Source organism: Saimiri boliviensis, chromosome 5, assembly GCF_048565385.1.
Source record: "Saimiri boliviensis isolate mSaiBol1 chromosome 5, mSaiBol1.pri, whole genome shotgun sequence".
Taxonomy (NCBI): domain Eukaryota; kingdom Metazoa; phylum Chordata; class Mammalia; order Primates; family Cebidae; genus Saimiri; species Saimiri boliviensis.
Window position 1 is genome coordinate 68,924,242 of NC_133453.1, and position 15,058 is coordinate 68,939,299.

Sequence of the window (15,058 nt, forward strand, 5' to 3'; positions counted from 1 at the left end):
TCAGCATAACAGTGGGCTTGAATTTAAAGGTTATTGTAACAGACACCGTTTAATCTAGAATGTCCCTGGGAATATGTACATTAATCTAGAATGTCCCTAGGACTATATACATTATTCTATTACTCTGCATAGGGCTCCTTTAATGAAGAACATCAACCAAGGACAAGGAGACAAGATGCATCCTTGTCTTACAGACAGTAAAATGCTTAAATATTTAAGCATGTAAATAATGGTAACTGTGGCATTTAAGGGGTAACCACAGTAAGGGGGCAATGCAGGCTCAAGAAGAACATAACAAGATAGCTCTCCACCACTCCATCACTAGAAACCTACCCCATGACTTTATTTTTTTTGTATTTCCCCCACTAAAAAGGCACATTGGAATGAGGATGTCCTGACCAGCCAGAGAAACTGCAGACAATTAGATGAGACAGAAAGCGAGTCCATACCTTGTGCAGCTTTTCCCGTCGTTCAGGGCTGTCTGGCACACCCCTGAGGCTTTGCGGAATATACCAAAAACAGACGTTTGTGTGCTCAGGCTGCAGAGATTTTAACAGACAAGCAAACAAAGAAAATGATAACTTGAAAGAAAGCTATTCCCAAATCAATATACATCCTTGGTGGAAGATACATCTTCTTAGACCAAAGAAAGAGGGTGAATGTTCATCTCAAAGGCAATGTTACTTCCACACCAGGGAGAACAATGGTTCATTTATCCAATGGTATCTGGCAAGAGAGCTGTTGCCTACAACCAATTTTCTAGGTAACTAAAGTTACTAACTTTAAACATTGAAATGTTACAAATAATCGCATTTGGGCAATTTTTAAAAGAACGTACCCATCTGTTCATCTTATCGTTTTGTAGAAATGCCTCATATATAGAAGATACTTGAAACATAGTTTATCGATGCTAAATATTTTATTGAGTTTATTATATTGATATTGAATCTTTTCTGGATGACTCAGGACTATCATAATAAACATTAAGACTGGTTCTATCAATTAATAGGGTTGCTCCTAAAAAAAAAAAAAAAAAAAAAAAAAAAGACTGGTTCTACAGCATAGGCAAGTCCTACTGAGATGCCTCAGACTGTTGAGTGTCCCTCCTCTAAACATTCCTGTGCCTTTTGAGTTCTGTGTATTTTTGCTATAGTTTTAAAGTTTTCTCCCCGGTTGCTGTTTGCCATTACTGTGCCTGCCTCTAATTGGTTTGAGACATCCATTTATTGTTTTTAATCTGCTATTAAGAGTGTTTAAAGTAGTGTGTAAATGATCAGAGTGGTCATTGATTTCAAACTGCCCGGGGCTCCTTTTTGTTCATTTGGTGATTCACGTGTGTTCCTAGGAGTTTGGGTTGCCTGATAAATAGAATAATGTGGTCTGTAGGCTTACAAGTGGATGTTCTTTTATTCAACACTGGCTCCTATTCCATCTTTCTTTATTCAACTGTGAGTGCTATTGGGTCAGAGAAAGAATCACTACTCTAGAATCCAGGTCCTAGTAGGAGGTCTGGCACACAGTGAGTGCTCAGTAAACACTGACAAATACTTTACTGTGTGCAGTATGCACATGAACTCAGGGCAGAGACAATTTCATCTTGTTTTCCTCATTATGAATCTATGTTAAGTAGAACCTTATTTTAGAACAAGTCTCAGGAGGTAAGAATATACTGATCCTATAAGCTTCTTGGAAATAAAAAACACTATCATTTAAAAATTTTATTTTTATAAATATATTTTTTTCTTATAGAGACAGGGCTTTGCTATGTTGCCCAGGCTGGTCTTGAACTCCTGGGCTCAAGCAATCCTTCTGCTTCGGCCTCCCAAGGTGCTGGGATTACAGGTATGAGCCACCATGCCCAGCCTGAAAAACACTTTATCATAAAGGTTCAGCACAAAACAAACCCAAGAATGATGAAGAATTCAGACCTGTCACGGAAAGGCCTCTTGTCTGCCAAAAGCTGGCCAAGAGCCACACAGTTTTAAAAGACATCAAGGAAAACATCATCCCGGTGCTACCAGAAGAAAAGTTCATAGACATGGAAGGAATTAAAGAGAGGAATTAAGGGCGCATAAGAATAAAAATTTTGAAGCAGTTTCTGGCAATGTGGGAAAATCCGGCTTCAGGAGTTTCCCTCAATTGTTTTTCTGGAAATACCAGGTACCTGGTCCATGATGATTACCTACCTCGCCATCAAAAACCATCTCAAATTCTTCTCTGTTTTTAATCTTGGCATAGAGGTATTCAGCCAGTTCCAGGCATTTGTTGATCTGGTTTTCAAATCCCACTGTGCCCTGTTTTAAAAAGAAAAGTCATGTTTGTGGTTGCATTTCCCAGTGATGAGCATTTGGGAAGGCTATGCTGTTCCTGTCTATGGGAAATATATAAAAAAGTATTTTTGGAAATGGTTAGGAAGAACAGGCTAATCAAGTATGTACATCTTTTTCATAGCTGTGCATAAAATAAATGGTGTATGCCCGCTTCCTTTTTCGAAGGCACTCCAGTCTCTGGGTAATTATTCTCAACTGGACCTATACCTGATTCTGATTTGCTTTAGGATGGTACTGCTCAAAGTGTCATCTATGAACTGAGGCCAGTCCAAAACCTGTAATTCATTGACTGTCCGCAATCAAATGAGTGTAGAAATTGAGATTAAGCAAAGGAAACTTTTATAGCAATTGGACAGAGGGATTTTATGTCTATTGGCTCTAATAAAAAATAGTGGCTTGTTCTTTGTATGTTTTTAAACTTCATTTTTCTAGCAATTCATCTTTAGCGTATTGGTCCATGATACGTTAAAAAAACAATGGGGCTGGGTGTGGTGGCTCACACCTGTAATCCCAGCACTTTGGGAGGCTGAGGCAGGTGGATCATGAGGTCAGGAGATCGAGACCATCCTGGCCAACATGGTGAAACCCCATCTCTACTAAAAACACACACACACAAAAATTAGCTGGGCGTGGTGGCACATGCCTGTGGTCCCAGCTACTTGGGAGGCTGAGGCAGGAGAATTGCTTGAACCTGGGAGGCAGAGATTGCAGTGAGCTGAGATCGTGCCACTGTACTCCAGCCTGGGCGAGAGTGCAAGACTCCCTTTCAAAAACACAACAACAAATAACTGGTTCTTCATCACAGAAGCTTCAAAAGATAGTCCTGTAGAGCTCATCTTCCCCAGCAGTAAGTCCTTGTGAAACATGTCCCATGCCCTCTCAGGCAGGCTACTTCCACATAACAGCGTTATGCCTTTTAGGTGACAGGCAGGCAGGCAGATGGGGAAGCCACTGGTATCAGTGGATGCCCTGAGATTGCAATAGTTCCAATTACTGACAAACTGGTTGAACATGAGTTTCAAAAGCCAGCAGGGCTGATTAATAACAGCAGTGAGGGTTGTTGAGTGGGTTGGTGTTAACAAGGAGAGCAGATGCACAAGGCTGCCTATGGATTGCTAATGGGCCTGAGCGAAGTCAAGCACTGACCAAGCGTCAGCCTCCCCAGGTAGTGTCTCCGCCAACTGTACACCCTAGTAAGTCCATTTAGGAATGAAGCCTGCACCCGGGTCCCATTTCAGCAACCAATAGCTATGATCAAAACCTCTAGCAGATGGTTCAAGAGGTTGTTGTCAGAAACAAAAAAGAAGACACAAATTACTGAAACAGGCTGTGTAGTCGTTATATTTCAAAATAACAGGACTCCTTTTTTGTTGTTGTCGTTTATGGCTGCTTTTTTTTTTTTTTTTTTTGAGATGAGGTCTCTGTGGCCCAGGCTGGAGTGCAGTGGCACATGATCTCGGCTTACTGCAACCTCCATCTCTTGGGCTCCAGTGATCCTCCCATCTCAGCCTCGAAGTAGCTGGGACCACAAACACACCATCACACTTGACTACCTTTTGTATTTTTTGTAGAGATGGGGTCTCACTTTGTTGCCCAGACTGGTCTTGAACTCCTGAGCTCAAATGATCTGCCAGTCTTGGTCTCTCAAAGTGCTGGGATTACGTGTGTGAGCCACTGTGCCCGGTCTATGGCTATTTATATGTTTAAAATACCTGTGATTACTTTGTAATAGAAATCAAATTCAGACTATTTCTATATTAAAACAAAATACAGCTGGTGCGGTGGCTCACACCTATAATCCGAGCACTTTGGGAGGTTGAAGCAGGTGGATCACTTGAGGTCAGGAGTTCAAGTCCAGCCTGGCCAACATGGTGAAGCCCCATCTCTACTAAAAATATAAAATTAGCGAGGCATTGTGGCACACACCTGTAATTCCAGCTACTTGGGAGGCTGAGGAAGGAGAATTGCTTGAATCCAGGAGACAGAGGTTACAGGGCACCAAGATTGTACCACTGCACTCCAGCCTGGGCAACAAGAACAAAACCATCTCAAAAAACCCCAAACAAACAAACAAAAAACAAACAAAAGACTTACTGAGGAAAAAATTAATAATCTACCAAATTTTTCCTACAGAAGATATATTTGACTAGATATTTTGCAGGAAAATCTTGTTGTTTGAGTATTAATTAGACCCAACCTTAAACATAGAAATCATTAAAATTAATTTACAATAAACAAAAACAAGATATGCAATATAAAAGTATGAAGTCAAAATTCCTTTTACTTGATTGCATATAAATGCTTTTGAAACAAATAGTCAAATGGTAATCCCCTCCCTCACCCATATTTTGGGGGAAATTCCAATAGTTAGCTTTTTTCCTTAGGTATGGAAATGAAACCCAAAAGGCTGATGAATGCAGACACAGCATGCTACTGTCTAACAGTAGGATTTTTCACAATAAAGTACACATTTTCCAGAATAGTGTATTAAGCACAAACAATGGGAAAGGCATTATTGAAGTAGCATTTAAAACTGTCATATATAGCCCATGATGAGAAGCCTCATAACTAATTCAAGGTTCTATTCAGAATAATGCAGTAATTTTATTTTTTTATTTCTCTACGCCTGCATTAAATAATTCCAGCATCCCCAAGGATTGCTGTGGAAATCCTTATCTTGGCATAATTTTTAGTTGTTATGAGAACGTTATAAGAAGACTTCATGATAGTTCAAACTGAGGAGACTGAATGAAAGGAGAGAGAATTTGACACAAGGAATAAAATAATTTCATTCACAAAGAAAACACAGTTAATTCAATTATCTAGATATTGATTCCACATATACTGAATTATCTGTGATATATCTTTGCCTCCCTTTTGCCAGCCAGTCTGTGCAAATTAAGTTTCTGCTCTATTTCCTGAATTATTCCCTTCATACCTTTGCTTTCCACATCAGCCAGAACTTGAAGATATCCACGTGGCGGCCGCACTGAATTGCTTTGTCCCCGGTGTCGTAGGAGACATCATACTGCTTGTCTGGCTGGAAGAGGTATCCTGCACACATCTGGTTGCATCCTTGGAGTATACCCTAACATGGAAATCAAGATGGGTGCATCTGCATTTACATATCAGAGATGCATTTACAGCTGGCTTTAAAACTGGGCTGGATGGAAGGAGGGGCTTGGGGTCATATGCAATCTTTCTTCTGATGTCTTTATGAGGTCTTACACTAGTTCTGATGCTTTTCTCTCTACAATCACTCTTGGAAAAACTGCCATCCCTTTGTCTCTGACTCTCTGATTAGAAAATAATCTTCCTGTCTCAGATGCAATCCCTCTAAGGGGAAATGGGTGTGGGTGTTTCGGATTGTTTCAAGATTGGGAAGTGCTGTGGCATTCAGTGGGCTGGGGTTAGAGACAGAAACTTCCTCAGTGGGTGGGACAGTTTCATGCTGTGAAGAATTTTTCTCTTCAAAAGTGCTCTGGCAAAAGCCTTCCACCCTTTCCAGGGCCTCCTATGAAGTTAACATGGACTCCACGTAGGAGTGGAGTAAAGAGGCTGTGCGGGTTCTGGCTCCTACAGGCTGGAGACAGACTTTTTGGAATGCTTCTGTGAATGGAAGTTTTACTACAGCAACAATGCCCTGGAGGGCAGGGTCCTGTTAGTAGGCATGTCTTGAAGAAGGGAATGTGAGACTTAACAATTTCTTTTCTTTCTTTTTTTTTTTTTTTTGAGGCGGAGTCTCACTCTATCACCAGGCTGGAGTGCAGTGGCACGATCTTGACTCACTGCAACTTCTGTTTTCCGGTTTCAAGCAATTCTCCTGCCTCAGACTTCTGAGTAGCTGGGACCACAGGCACGCACCACCACGCCCGGCTAATTTTTTGTATTTTTAGTAGAGACAGAATTTCACCATGTTGGCCAGGATGGTCTTGATCTCTTGACCTCATGATCCGCCTGCCTCGGCCTCCCAAAGTGCTGGGATTACAGGCGTGAGCTACCGCACCTGGCGGAGGCTCAACGATTTACAGCAGCTTTGGGAGCGACGTTACTTGTGGCCCCAAGTTGATATTTAGAGTTGTTGTTGCTTCCTCTCATTTATTTGTCTTGGGACCACACATTCATGCTAAGAACTCTGAGTATGCTCCAGCGAGTGGATTTTGTCCTTACTGAGGACAAAACTGATTGGACGCCTCACCTAATTGTGCAAACATGAATATTCAATTAAATAATTCCTTTAAAGGTTCAGTTGCTGACAGACCCTGAGTACTGATCAAGGAAGAAGCAGAATAGACAGCAAGAGCCAAGAGAAGAAACCAGGTTAGCTGCAAGGGCAGGAAAGGACAGCAGCAGCAGGCTCTTGATGGGGCTGCCAATCTCGTGAGCCAGCCAACAAGTACTGCAAAGAGATCCCATGGGCGTCTCTTTTCCTGCCTTCTAAATAACGTGCAGGCCCCAGCATAGCTTTGAAGGGAGTACAGACCTTCTCCTTGACGAGAATGGCGGAGCACTGCAACAGCACACCCATCATCTTGTGAGGGTTCCAGGTGACTGAGTTGGCCCTGAAGGAAGCACATGAGACTTTGAGAAGGTGCCGGAGTCAGAAAGAGGCAACTTTTTTCTTGAGGAAAACACCCCCATCCCAACTCAAGTCAGTAAATATTACCCATGCCTATTCTCCTGAATTGACTAATCAAGTAGTAAACAAATGTTTTGCAGGCAGTCTTGGAGTATTATATTGCGGACTGTATCTTAGGGGCGACTGCTATTAACAATAGTTAACATTTGTGAATAACTTATTATATGTCCTATTGTTCTGAGAGCTTTCAGGTATTATATCAATATGGTATCATGGTTAAGAACTCGGGCTTTGGAGCCAAACTGTTTAAGTCTGAGTCCCGGCTCAGGCATTTGTTAACTTGGGCATATTCTGTGCCTCAGTTTCTCCACCTGTTAAATGGGGAGTGTGTAACTCACAGAATTAAATAAAGGACAAAGTGACTTAATAAATATCAAATGCTTACAAGAGTGCCTGGCACACATAATTCCCACCACATATCTACCTATGATGTAGGTACTATTATTACCTCTATTTTAGATGGGGAAACTAACATGCAAAAAGGTTAAATATATTACCCAAGGACACAGTGTTGGGAAGTATTGGAGCCAAGATTCAAGTCCAGGGATTCTAACTGCACAGCCTTTGTTCGTAACCACTCCGCTAGACTGCTTCTCTCTAGGAGATAGACAGTGGCTTCTTTCTGCCTTTTTCTTCTCATTTATAGGCTGGTGACACTGACCTATCCACTTACGGGACAGTATCAAGAGTGGTACCTAAAAGCAAGGCTCGACTGGACTATTCTGTACTCTGACTACCTAGCAGCATTATTTAAATGCTAAATGAGCAAGATCGTGCCAGTTTGGGCTGCAATGATAGCTTAACAAGCATGGTCTCCTAGCAACCGCATCATTCTGTCAGACACAATTAGATGGTTAAGGAGCACACTAGCTAGGGCATTACAGAAACAACTAAGTCTAATGTATGATGATTAAAACCTGGGTAACTTGCTTCACTGGTTTGCAGAGTCCTTCCAAAAGTCCTGGCCAATAGCTAGGTACTGTATTTGAATACCTGTGAAGGATCATTTCCACCAGATAGAACAATTGGCTGGCTCAGAATCATCCTACCTCTGCTCTCCCTAGCACTAAACCCTTGCTGTGGATTTTCAACCTCTTCATCCTGCTTAGGTCTTTTAGTTAAAGAACCTAAGAAAATAATTTAGTGCACGTGTGCACTGTGCTTCAAGGAGAAGAGACGAAGGTCTGAAGAACCTTTCCCTTCGGTGTATGATAAAACCTTTGTGAAAGAGACCTGTGAAAAAGTCCAAGGAAAGTTAACTAAGTGCTTAGCTCACTAAAAAGCATCAGTGTCAGGCCATATTTAAAAGATAGTGACTTTAATCAAATTTCTTATTGCTATCATTTACCAAGACATTAAAAAATTGCATTTAGGTCTCATAAAATGTCTTAAATGGTTTTTCAGCATATCCTAAAGGTTTGAGGTAAATGATTCTTTGCTGCTACAAAGGCAAAGTACTAAGACATAATATGAATTCAATTTCCTTTAGAAGACTTTATATGATTTAAAATGTTAGAAAAGAAAAAGTCTTTTGTGAAATGTTTCAAGTTTTCCTAGACTCAAAGATAGGAAATTAACATGGTCTGAGAAATCTAAAGTTAAGTTGGCTTGGCTTATCCAGATTTCTCTCTCTCTCTCTCCTTTCTTTCTCTCTTTCTTTCTGACAGAGTCTTGTTCTGTCACCCAGGCTGGAGTGCAGTGGCATGATCTTGTGTCACTGAAACCTCTGCCTCCCAGGTTCAAGTGATTCTCCTGCCTCAGCCTCCTAAGTAGCTAGGATTACAGGTGTACACCACCACACTCGGCTATTTTTTGTATTTTTAGTAGAGACAGGTTTTACCATGTTGGCTAGGCTGGTCTTGAACTCCTGACCTTAAGTGATCTGCCCTTCTTGGCCTCCCAAAGTGCTGGGATTACAAGCATGAGCCACTGGGCCCGGCCCAGCTTTCTTACATTATTCTCCAAGTTACGGGGTTGTCCACTTCACAGAGCCAGTCTCACCCATATTGACACTGGATTTTCAAAACTGAGTTAGAACTTTGGGGAGGCACAGTAGAGGTAACAAAAGCCAGAGTCCCGGCTATAAGCGAAGCCGTGGACGCGCTCTCCCGCTGCCTCCTCCCTGTTCGCCCCTCCCTCCTTAGTCTGCTCCTATCTCTCCCACCTTGCTGCAGCCCCACCGGCCTCTCTGATGATCCTCCCACCTGCCAAGAACTGTCCTGCCTCAGGGCCTTGGCGCTTGTCACTCCCATTGCCCAGAAGACTCTTCCTCATAGCCTTGCTTCCTGTCTCCCTTTATCGCAGTATCTGCTGACATGTCACGTCCTCAGGAAGGCCTGACTACCCTGTCTGAAACAGCATGCCTTGCCACTAACCCTGTTTTATTTTTCTTTACTATGAGACAGATTAAATATTTGTTATGAACATCTAGCCCACTGAAGTGTAAACTTCAGGAGGGCAAATCTCTTAGTTGATAGCACCTTTCATATACTGCCTTTTTTCCTGCATTTATCAGATGCACATATTTTTAGAAAAGCACCATAGGTGGCTGGATGGAAGACAGATAACTGACAGGTGCTCAGTAAATATATGCTGAATGAATCAATGAATCGATGTGACTTCATTATGTCTCAGCACTTAGGAGTCAGGTCAAAATCATATTTGGCCTAGAACATCCACTGAACTTGAACAGTGAAAAAGAAAATAAGTTAGGAGCGGAGTGTCCCGCCCTTTCTGCAAGTAAGCTTGATGAGGAAGATGAGGAACGTGAACTAGTGGCCCTTCCTGTGCCCTTGGCAAACTCCGATGGCCTCCAGTTTCCCTCACTGGTTAGTCTCTCTCATCTCCTACCTGGGTACCTGCAGTTGTCTCCTGTTACACTTATCACATTGTGTTCTAACTACTTGTTTACTTGTCTTTCTCATTGATTGATTGATTGTTATTAGAGACATGGTCTCACTATGTTGCCCAGGCTGGTCTCAAACTCTTAGGCTCAAGTGATCCTCTCACCTCAGCCTCCTAAAGTGTTGGGATTGCAGGTGTGAGCCATGACACCTGGCCTGTCTTTCTCTTTTTCTAAATGGTGAACTCCTTCAGGATTCATTTAACTGGGGATACAAGTAGTCACATTTGTTACCAATCATCCAATAAATGTTCAACAAATGCCTGCTGAACTAAAGTGAACTTAGTTCGGATGCTGGCAATCAGGTCAGGGCGGTGCAAGCTGACCTCAGAGCATAGTCTGCTTGATGTGCTGGGTGGAAGGAGGCCTGGCAAGCTCTGACCCTTACCTTTCTATGCCGTTGAGTTTATGGCGGTGCTTCCTGGACATGAGCAGCCCACCTCCCCAGGCAGCCTGTGGGGATAGGGAGAGGTGAGGCGGGTGGCGGTGGGGGGGCGGGTGTGGGGAAGCAGTGACATTTAAGAATCTAAAACTAGTCACTCCTCACTTCTAGTAAAATGTGAGCAAGAAAGCCTAAAGTGAAAAACGTAAGTTTCTCTGAAAAGTTGAGCCCACATTGATTAACCAGCTGTGATTCTTCATTGTTAGTCATTTCTTTTTCAGAGTTCCTCTGGAGAGTAGCTGCACGAGTGATTCAGGTAGGCCAGGTCTGAGCCTGTGATATCTGTTCTTCCCAGACTCAAAGTTCCAATGGCCCAATAGCCCAATATGCTGTGGGAAGCCAGAGCTACACAGTGAGTTCCCCCTCCGGGTGACTCTGGAAGCTGCCCCCAGAATTGAGGCCAGCTGTCTGGTTCTTTCCAGAGTAGAATTTTAACAGCTCCTGAAACACTCAAAAAGTTGCAGTTCCTGCTGGGTTTGGAGGTCTCACAACAGCTTATAAAACAAGACATTTTCGTGGGTACCATGATGCATGTTTACTAAATAGCTTGGGATGCCACGTGACACACAGCCTTTGTTAGTCATTAGTTCAGTAGCAAGGCAGATTGGACTATTGGCCAATTATGAGAAGTTAAATCCCTAAGAAAATGGGCAGAGAGACAGAAAAAAAAAATACACCCAGTCACACATGTGAAAATGCACCTTTTGTGTTCCTGGGAAAATTTGGGACTAAATCTCTTAGTTGATGATGCCTTCCATACACTGCCTTATTTTTCCTAAATGTAGCAGATACGAATTATTTTTTTTTTCTTGAGACAGTGTTTCGCTGTTTCACCCAGGCTAGAGCGAAGTGGCATGATCTCTGCTCACTGCAACCTCTGTCTCCCAGGTTCAAGCATTTCTCCTGCCTCAGCCTCCCAAGTAGCTGGGATTATAGGCATCACCACCACACCCAGCTAATTTTTGTATTTTTAGTAGAGATGGGGTTTCACCATGTTGGCCAGGCCGGTCTCAAATTCTCGACCTCAGGTAATTTACCTGCCTCAGCCTTCCAAAGTGTTAAGATTACAGCATAAGCCACCGCAACTGGCCAGGTATGCACTTTTTAAGAGAAGTGTCATAGATGGCTGGACTGAAGGCAGGTAGCTGAGGGCTCACATTCATGGCCATTCTCTGTATATTGTATCTTCTATTTTTTCCCTCTGAAATCAGTTATATTTTAGTCTGTAGCCATTTGTCCCAACAAAGCTACCTGGGAAGGTGATGAGACCATATTCTAGGATGAACCACAGAAGACATCAATTGACTGGTAAGGAACTGGATAAGTCCCAGAGGATGTTCCAGGTTTGTGGTGTGTACTAGCTGTGAATGGCTGGCTAGGGTCCAGACAAGAACTGGAACTAATGTGGTATGGGGAGAGGGCTGGCTGGGGTGTGGGGAGAAGCTTGAGGCAAATCATAAAAAAGAGCTGCTTCCACCCCCGACATGGACTGGGCCTCTCTGAGTTATGGCACTTACATCGACATGCAGCCAAAGGTTATATTTCTCACATATATCTGCAATCTCTTGTATTGGATCAAAAGCTCCGTAAACAGTCGTGCCAGCAGTTGCATTGACATAAAAGGGAACATATCCCTACAAGGAAAGACAGATATAGGCTGATTAGTGTTTTTGACCTTTCTCATTTGCTGATTTCCACAGGAAGCAGAAGAATTGCATAGCATTTATCTCTAACGGTAATTGGCAAAGCTTGAGTGTTACCAGATCCTATGTCTTGTAGTGTTTTGTTGGCTCATTCACTCACTCATTCATTCATTTATTCAACCAATTTTTTTTTTTTTTAGTGCCTTTTATGTGCCGGGCCCTGCTGTAGATGCTGGGGACTCAGTAGTGAGCACAACTGATAAAGAATTCTGTCATTGTGGAGTTTACATTTTAGTGGCAAGTGACAGATAATAAGCTAAATTAAATAAGCAAAATATATAATATGTTTGATAGCAATAAATTATATGGCAAAAAGTAAAGCAGGAAAGAGTAATAATAAGTGTTTGGAATGATGGCCAGGTAGTTCTGAATATCATGTGGGCATTATTGTTTTAGGGGGTTGTTGTTTTAAGTGAATTGACATAATAATTATACTGAAACATTGTGGGGTTTGATGATTTAAAACGGTTCTATACACTGTGAAAGCTGATACACTCAGTGGACATGGTGAAATGTTGACATAAACAAAAAATAAATGAAGGAGTAGAGTAATAGATCTAAGACAAGTTTGGGGAAATCTGTTAGTCTTAAGCTTTTCTTTTTTTCTGAGACAGGGTCTTGCTCTGTCACCTAGGCTGGAATGCATGGCATGATCATGACTCACTTCAGCTTCTATCTCCCCAACTCAAGCAATCCTCCCACCTCACCTTTCTGAGTAGCTGGGGCTGCAGGTATGCACCACCATACTTGGCTATTTTAAAAACATTTTTATAGAGATGTGGGTCACCCTATGTTGCCCAGGCTGGTTTTAAATTCCTGGGCTCAAGGGATCCTCCTGCCTCAGCCTCCCAAAGTGCTGGGATTACAGGTGTGAGCCACAGCACCCAGCCTCTAAGGCTTTTCTGAAGCTCAGCTCTACCTCTGCTCCTTGCTCAGTCTTTACAACACTTAGATCCAACTCCTGTGCCAAGACCCCAGCAAACAACTACAATAAGAGAAGGAGGTACAAGAATGTAACCAAAACAACCATGTGTTGGTAAATGGCCTGACAGCTACCTGGCATTGACTTGTGGATACATCTGTTCTATGAGATTTGTTGTTGTTGTTTAATAGAGTTTGTTGAGGCCGGATTCGCCAAGTACCATGGGCCATCTGCCAGGGCATGGAAGCACTTTGCTAAACAGAATCCTAAGCTAAAATGGCATTTGTTAAAATGAGAAAATATCCAACAAGTAGCAAGTAAAAATTTCAATTAGGCTATATCTTCATGATGCTCAGGTAGCTGATTTTATTGAAGAATATCAAACCAATCACTTGGCACAATGAAGACAGGACAAATAGTTTAATGACTGCATTTTTCATTAAAAAAAAAAACAACCCTGATGTTGTATAGACATAGCTTTAAAATAAAATATTTTACAAGTTGGAAATAAGCACATATCTAAGAATAGAGTTTTAGAAACACAAGAAAACTGTCTCTTATCAAGGACATTTTTTATGTAGGGCAGGAAGAAGGTATTTTTTAAAACGTGTTTTCAATGGTGTTTAGATGCACCACAGAGTACCTACCTTCTGTTTGGCTTCAAGAATTTTTGCCTCAAAATCAGCTGGAATTATCTTCCCCCTATAATTGTTGGAAAAGGAGGGAAATTAAAATGAAGAATCAATGAGATTGCACATGAAAAAAACTTTAGCAGCAGCAAAAAGCAATTTAATCGGATATTTTCAACAGATCATTAGCAGCTTGGCACACTGTATTGAGCCAGTCCTTAAGCACAATAAAACAAATTTAACAGATGAACACATTTAATACATCAAGAACCTAATATTCACTCTCCCCTGCCTACCTTTCATTGCACTTTATCAAAATCACATTGTCAGTTCCAAAGCCAAGTGCAGCCCCAGCTTTCTTTATGGAATAGTGACTCTGCAACAAACAGAGGCTCGAGGTTAGAATTGGAGAGTCCCCTGAAAAACACCACTATCCATGAGAAAGCATCCCCGACTCACGTGTTCTGAGGTGAAGAGGACCAGTTTGGGCACAGCCGCCATGCCCTTTGTCTTAACTTCCGGGAAGTACTTGTAGCGAGCAGCCATGATGCTGTACATGTTGGATATGGCGCCCCCTGTCAGCAAGCGGACATATTGGGAGGTGTTGGGGCTCTTGCATTACTGTTTCTAAAAACGAACGCTGAGCTGGTGTCTCAAGAGACAAGGGAGGTCAGGAAGCGGAAGGATAATATCCTGATAGGTTTTGCTGGCTTCCCTATTGCTGGGGCTTCCCACTGGACCCTTTACCCTGGGAATACAAGTAGTCACACTTATTACCAAAGCTATCTAGGCAATTTGGCGGGAGGTAATTCATGTACTTCAGTGCCCTTTCCACCTGAAGTCTAGACAGAAATATAAGAGGTAGCAGCAGCAGTGGCTGCAAAGGGATAAGTGAGTTATAACCTTTCTGCTTTACTTTCTGCTCAACCTATTTACCGAGCAAAGATGTATCTGTTCCCTGAGTTCGGAAAGACAGAGAGAGAGAGAGAGAAAGAGTAATGGAGCCTACAGAAACAATGACATTTCTTGGTTACTTGCCTAGGTGCTCTCTTCAGCCCAACTGAATTACTGAGTCATTTAGGAGAACTCTAAGTTTATTAAAATAAGAACAAACCCATGTTTACCTAAGTAAAGACACAAGGAGAACTGACATAACTATGTATGTTTGGCCAACACAAACTAGTTAATTTTACATTAATGATCTGACAATTAAACTGGCAAATTTGTGGTCTGCTTCAATTACCTAGATAACTGCAATTCTTATTTCTTCTTTTTTCCTTGTACACAATCACACTGTCTCTGACCCCATCAGAATACCTATCCTTGTTTTAAAAATTCTTATTTTATCTACTTCAAACTAGAGGTTCAAAGTAGATATACTATTTTAGCTGAAATAAATCAATTAATAATCTTGATTCACTGATCCCCAGCATAATCAAACTGCTGTTGACAGAATGGAGTTGTTTAATAGTGAGACCTTGTTTCTACAAA

General features: G+C 41.9%; 1 protein-coding gene across 2 annotated transcripts in view; it reads right to left on the bottom strand.

Moving 5' to 3' along the window:
• GAD1 (glutamate decarboxylase 1) overlaps positions 1 to 15,058 on the bottom strand; it is a 43,218-nt gene that overhangs the window by 2,184 nt on the left and 25,976 nt on the right. For both annotated transcript variants that reach the window (XM_010352256.3, XM_074399492.1), the window contains exons 8-16: positions 14,027 to 14,142; positions 13,864 to 13,943; positions 13,586 to 13,640; positions 11,831 to 11,947; positions 10,260 to 10,324; positions 6,814 to 6,892; positions 5,269 to 5,418; positions 2,187 to 2,294; positions 450 to 539 (exon numbers count right to left, since the gene is read on the bottom strand). In XM_010352256.3, coding sequence (XP_010350558.1) covers positions 450 to 539; positions 2,187 to 2,294; positions 5,269 to 5,418; positions 6,814 to 6,892; positions 10,260 to 10,324; positions 11,831 to 11,947; positions 13,586 to 13,640; positions 13,864 to 13,943; positions 14,027 to 14,142 — 860 coding nt within the window. The remainder of the gene's footprint in view (positions 1 to 449; positions 540 to 2,186; positions 2,295 to 5,268; positions 5,419 to 6,813; positions 6,893 to 10,259; positions 10,325 to 11,830; positions 11,948 to 13,585; positions 13,641 to 13,863; positions 13,944 to 14,026; positions 14,143 to 15,058) is intronic.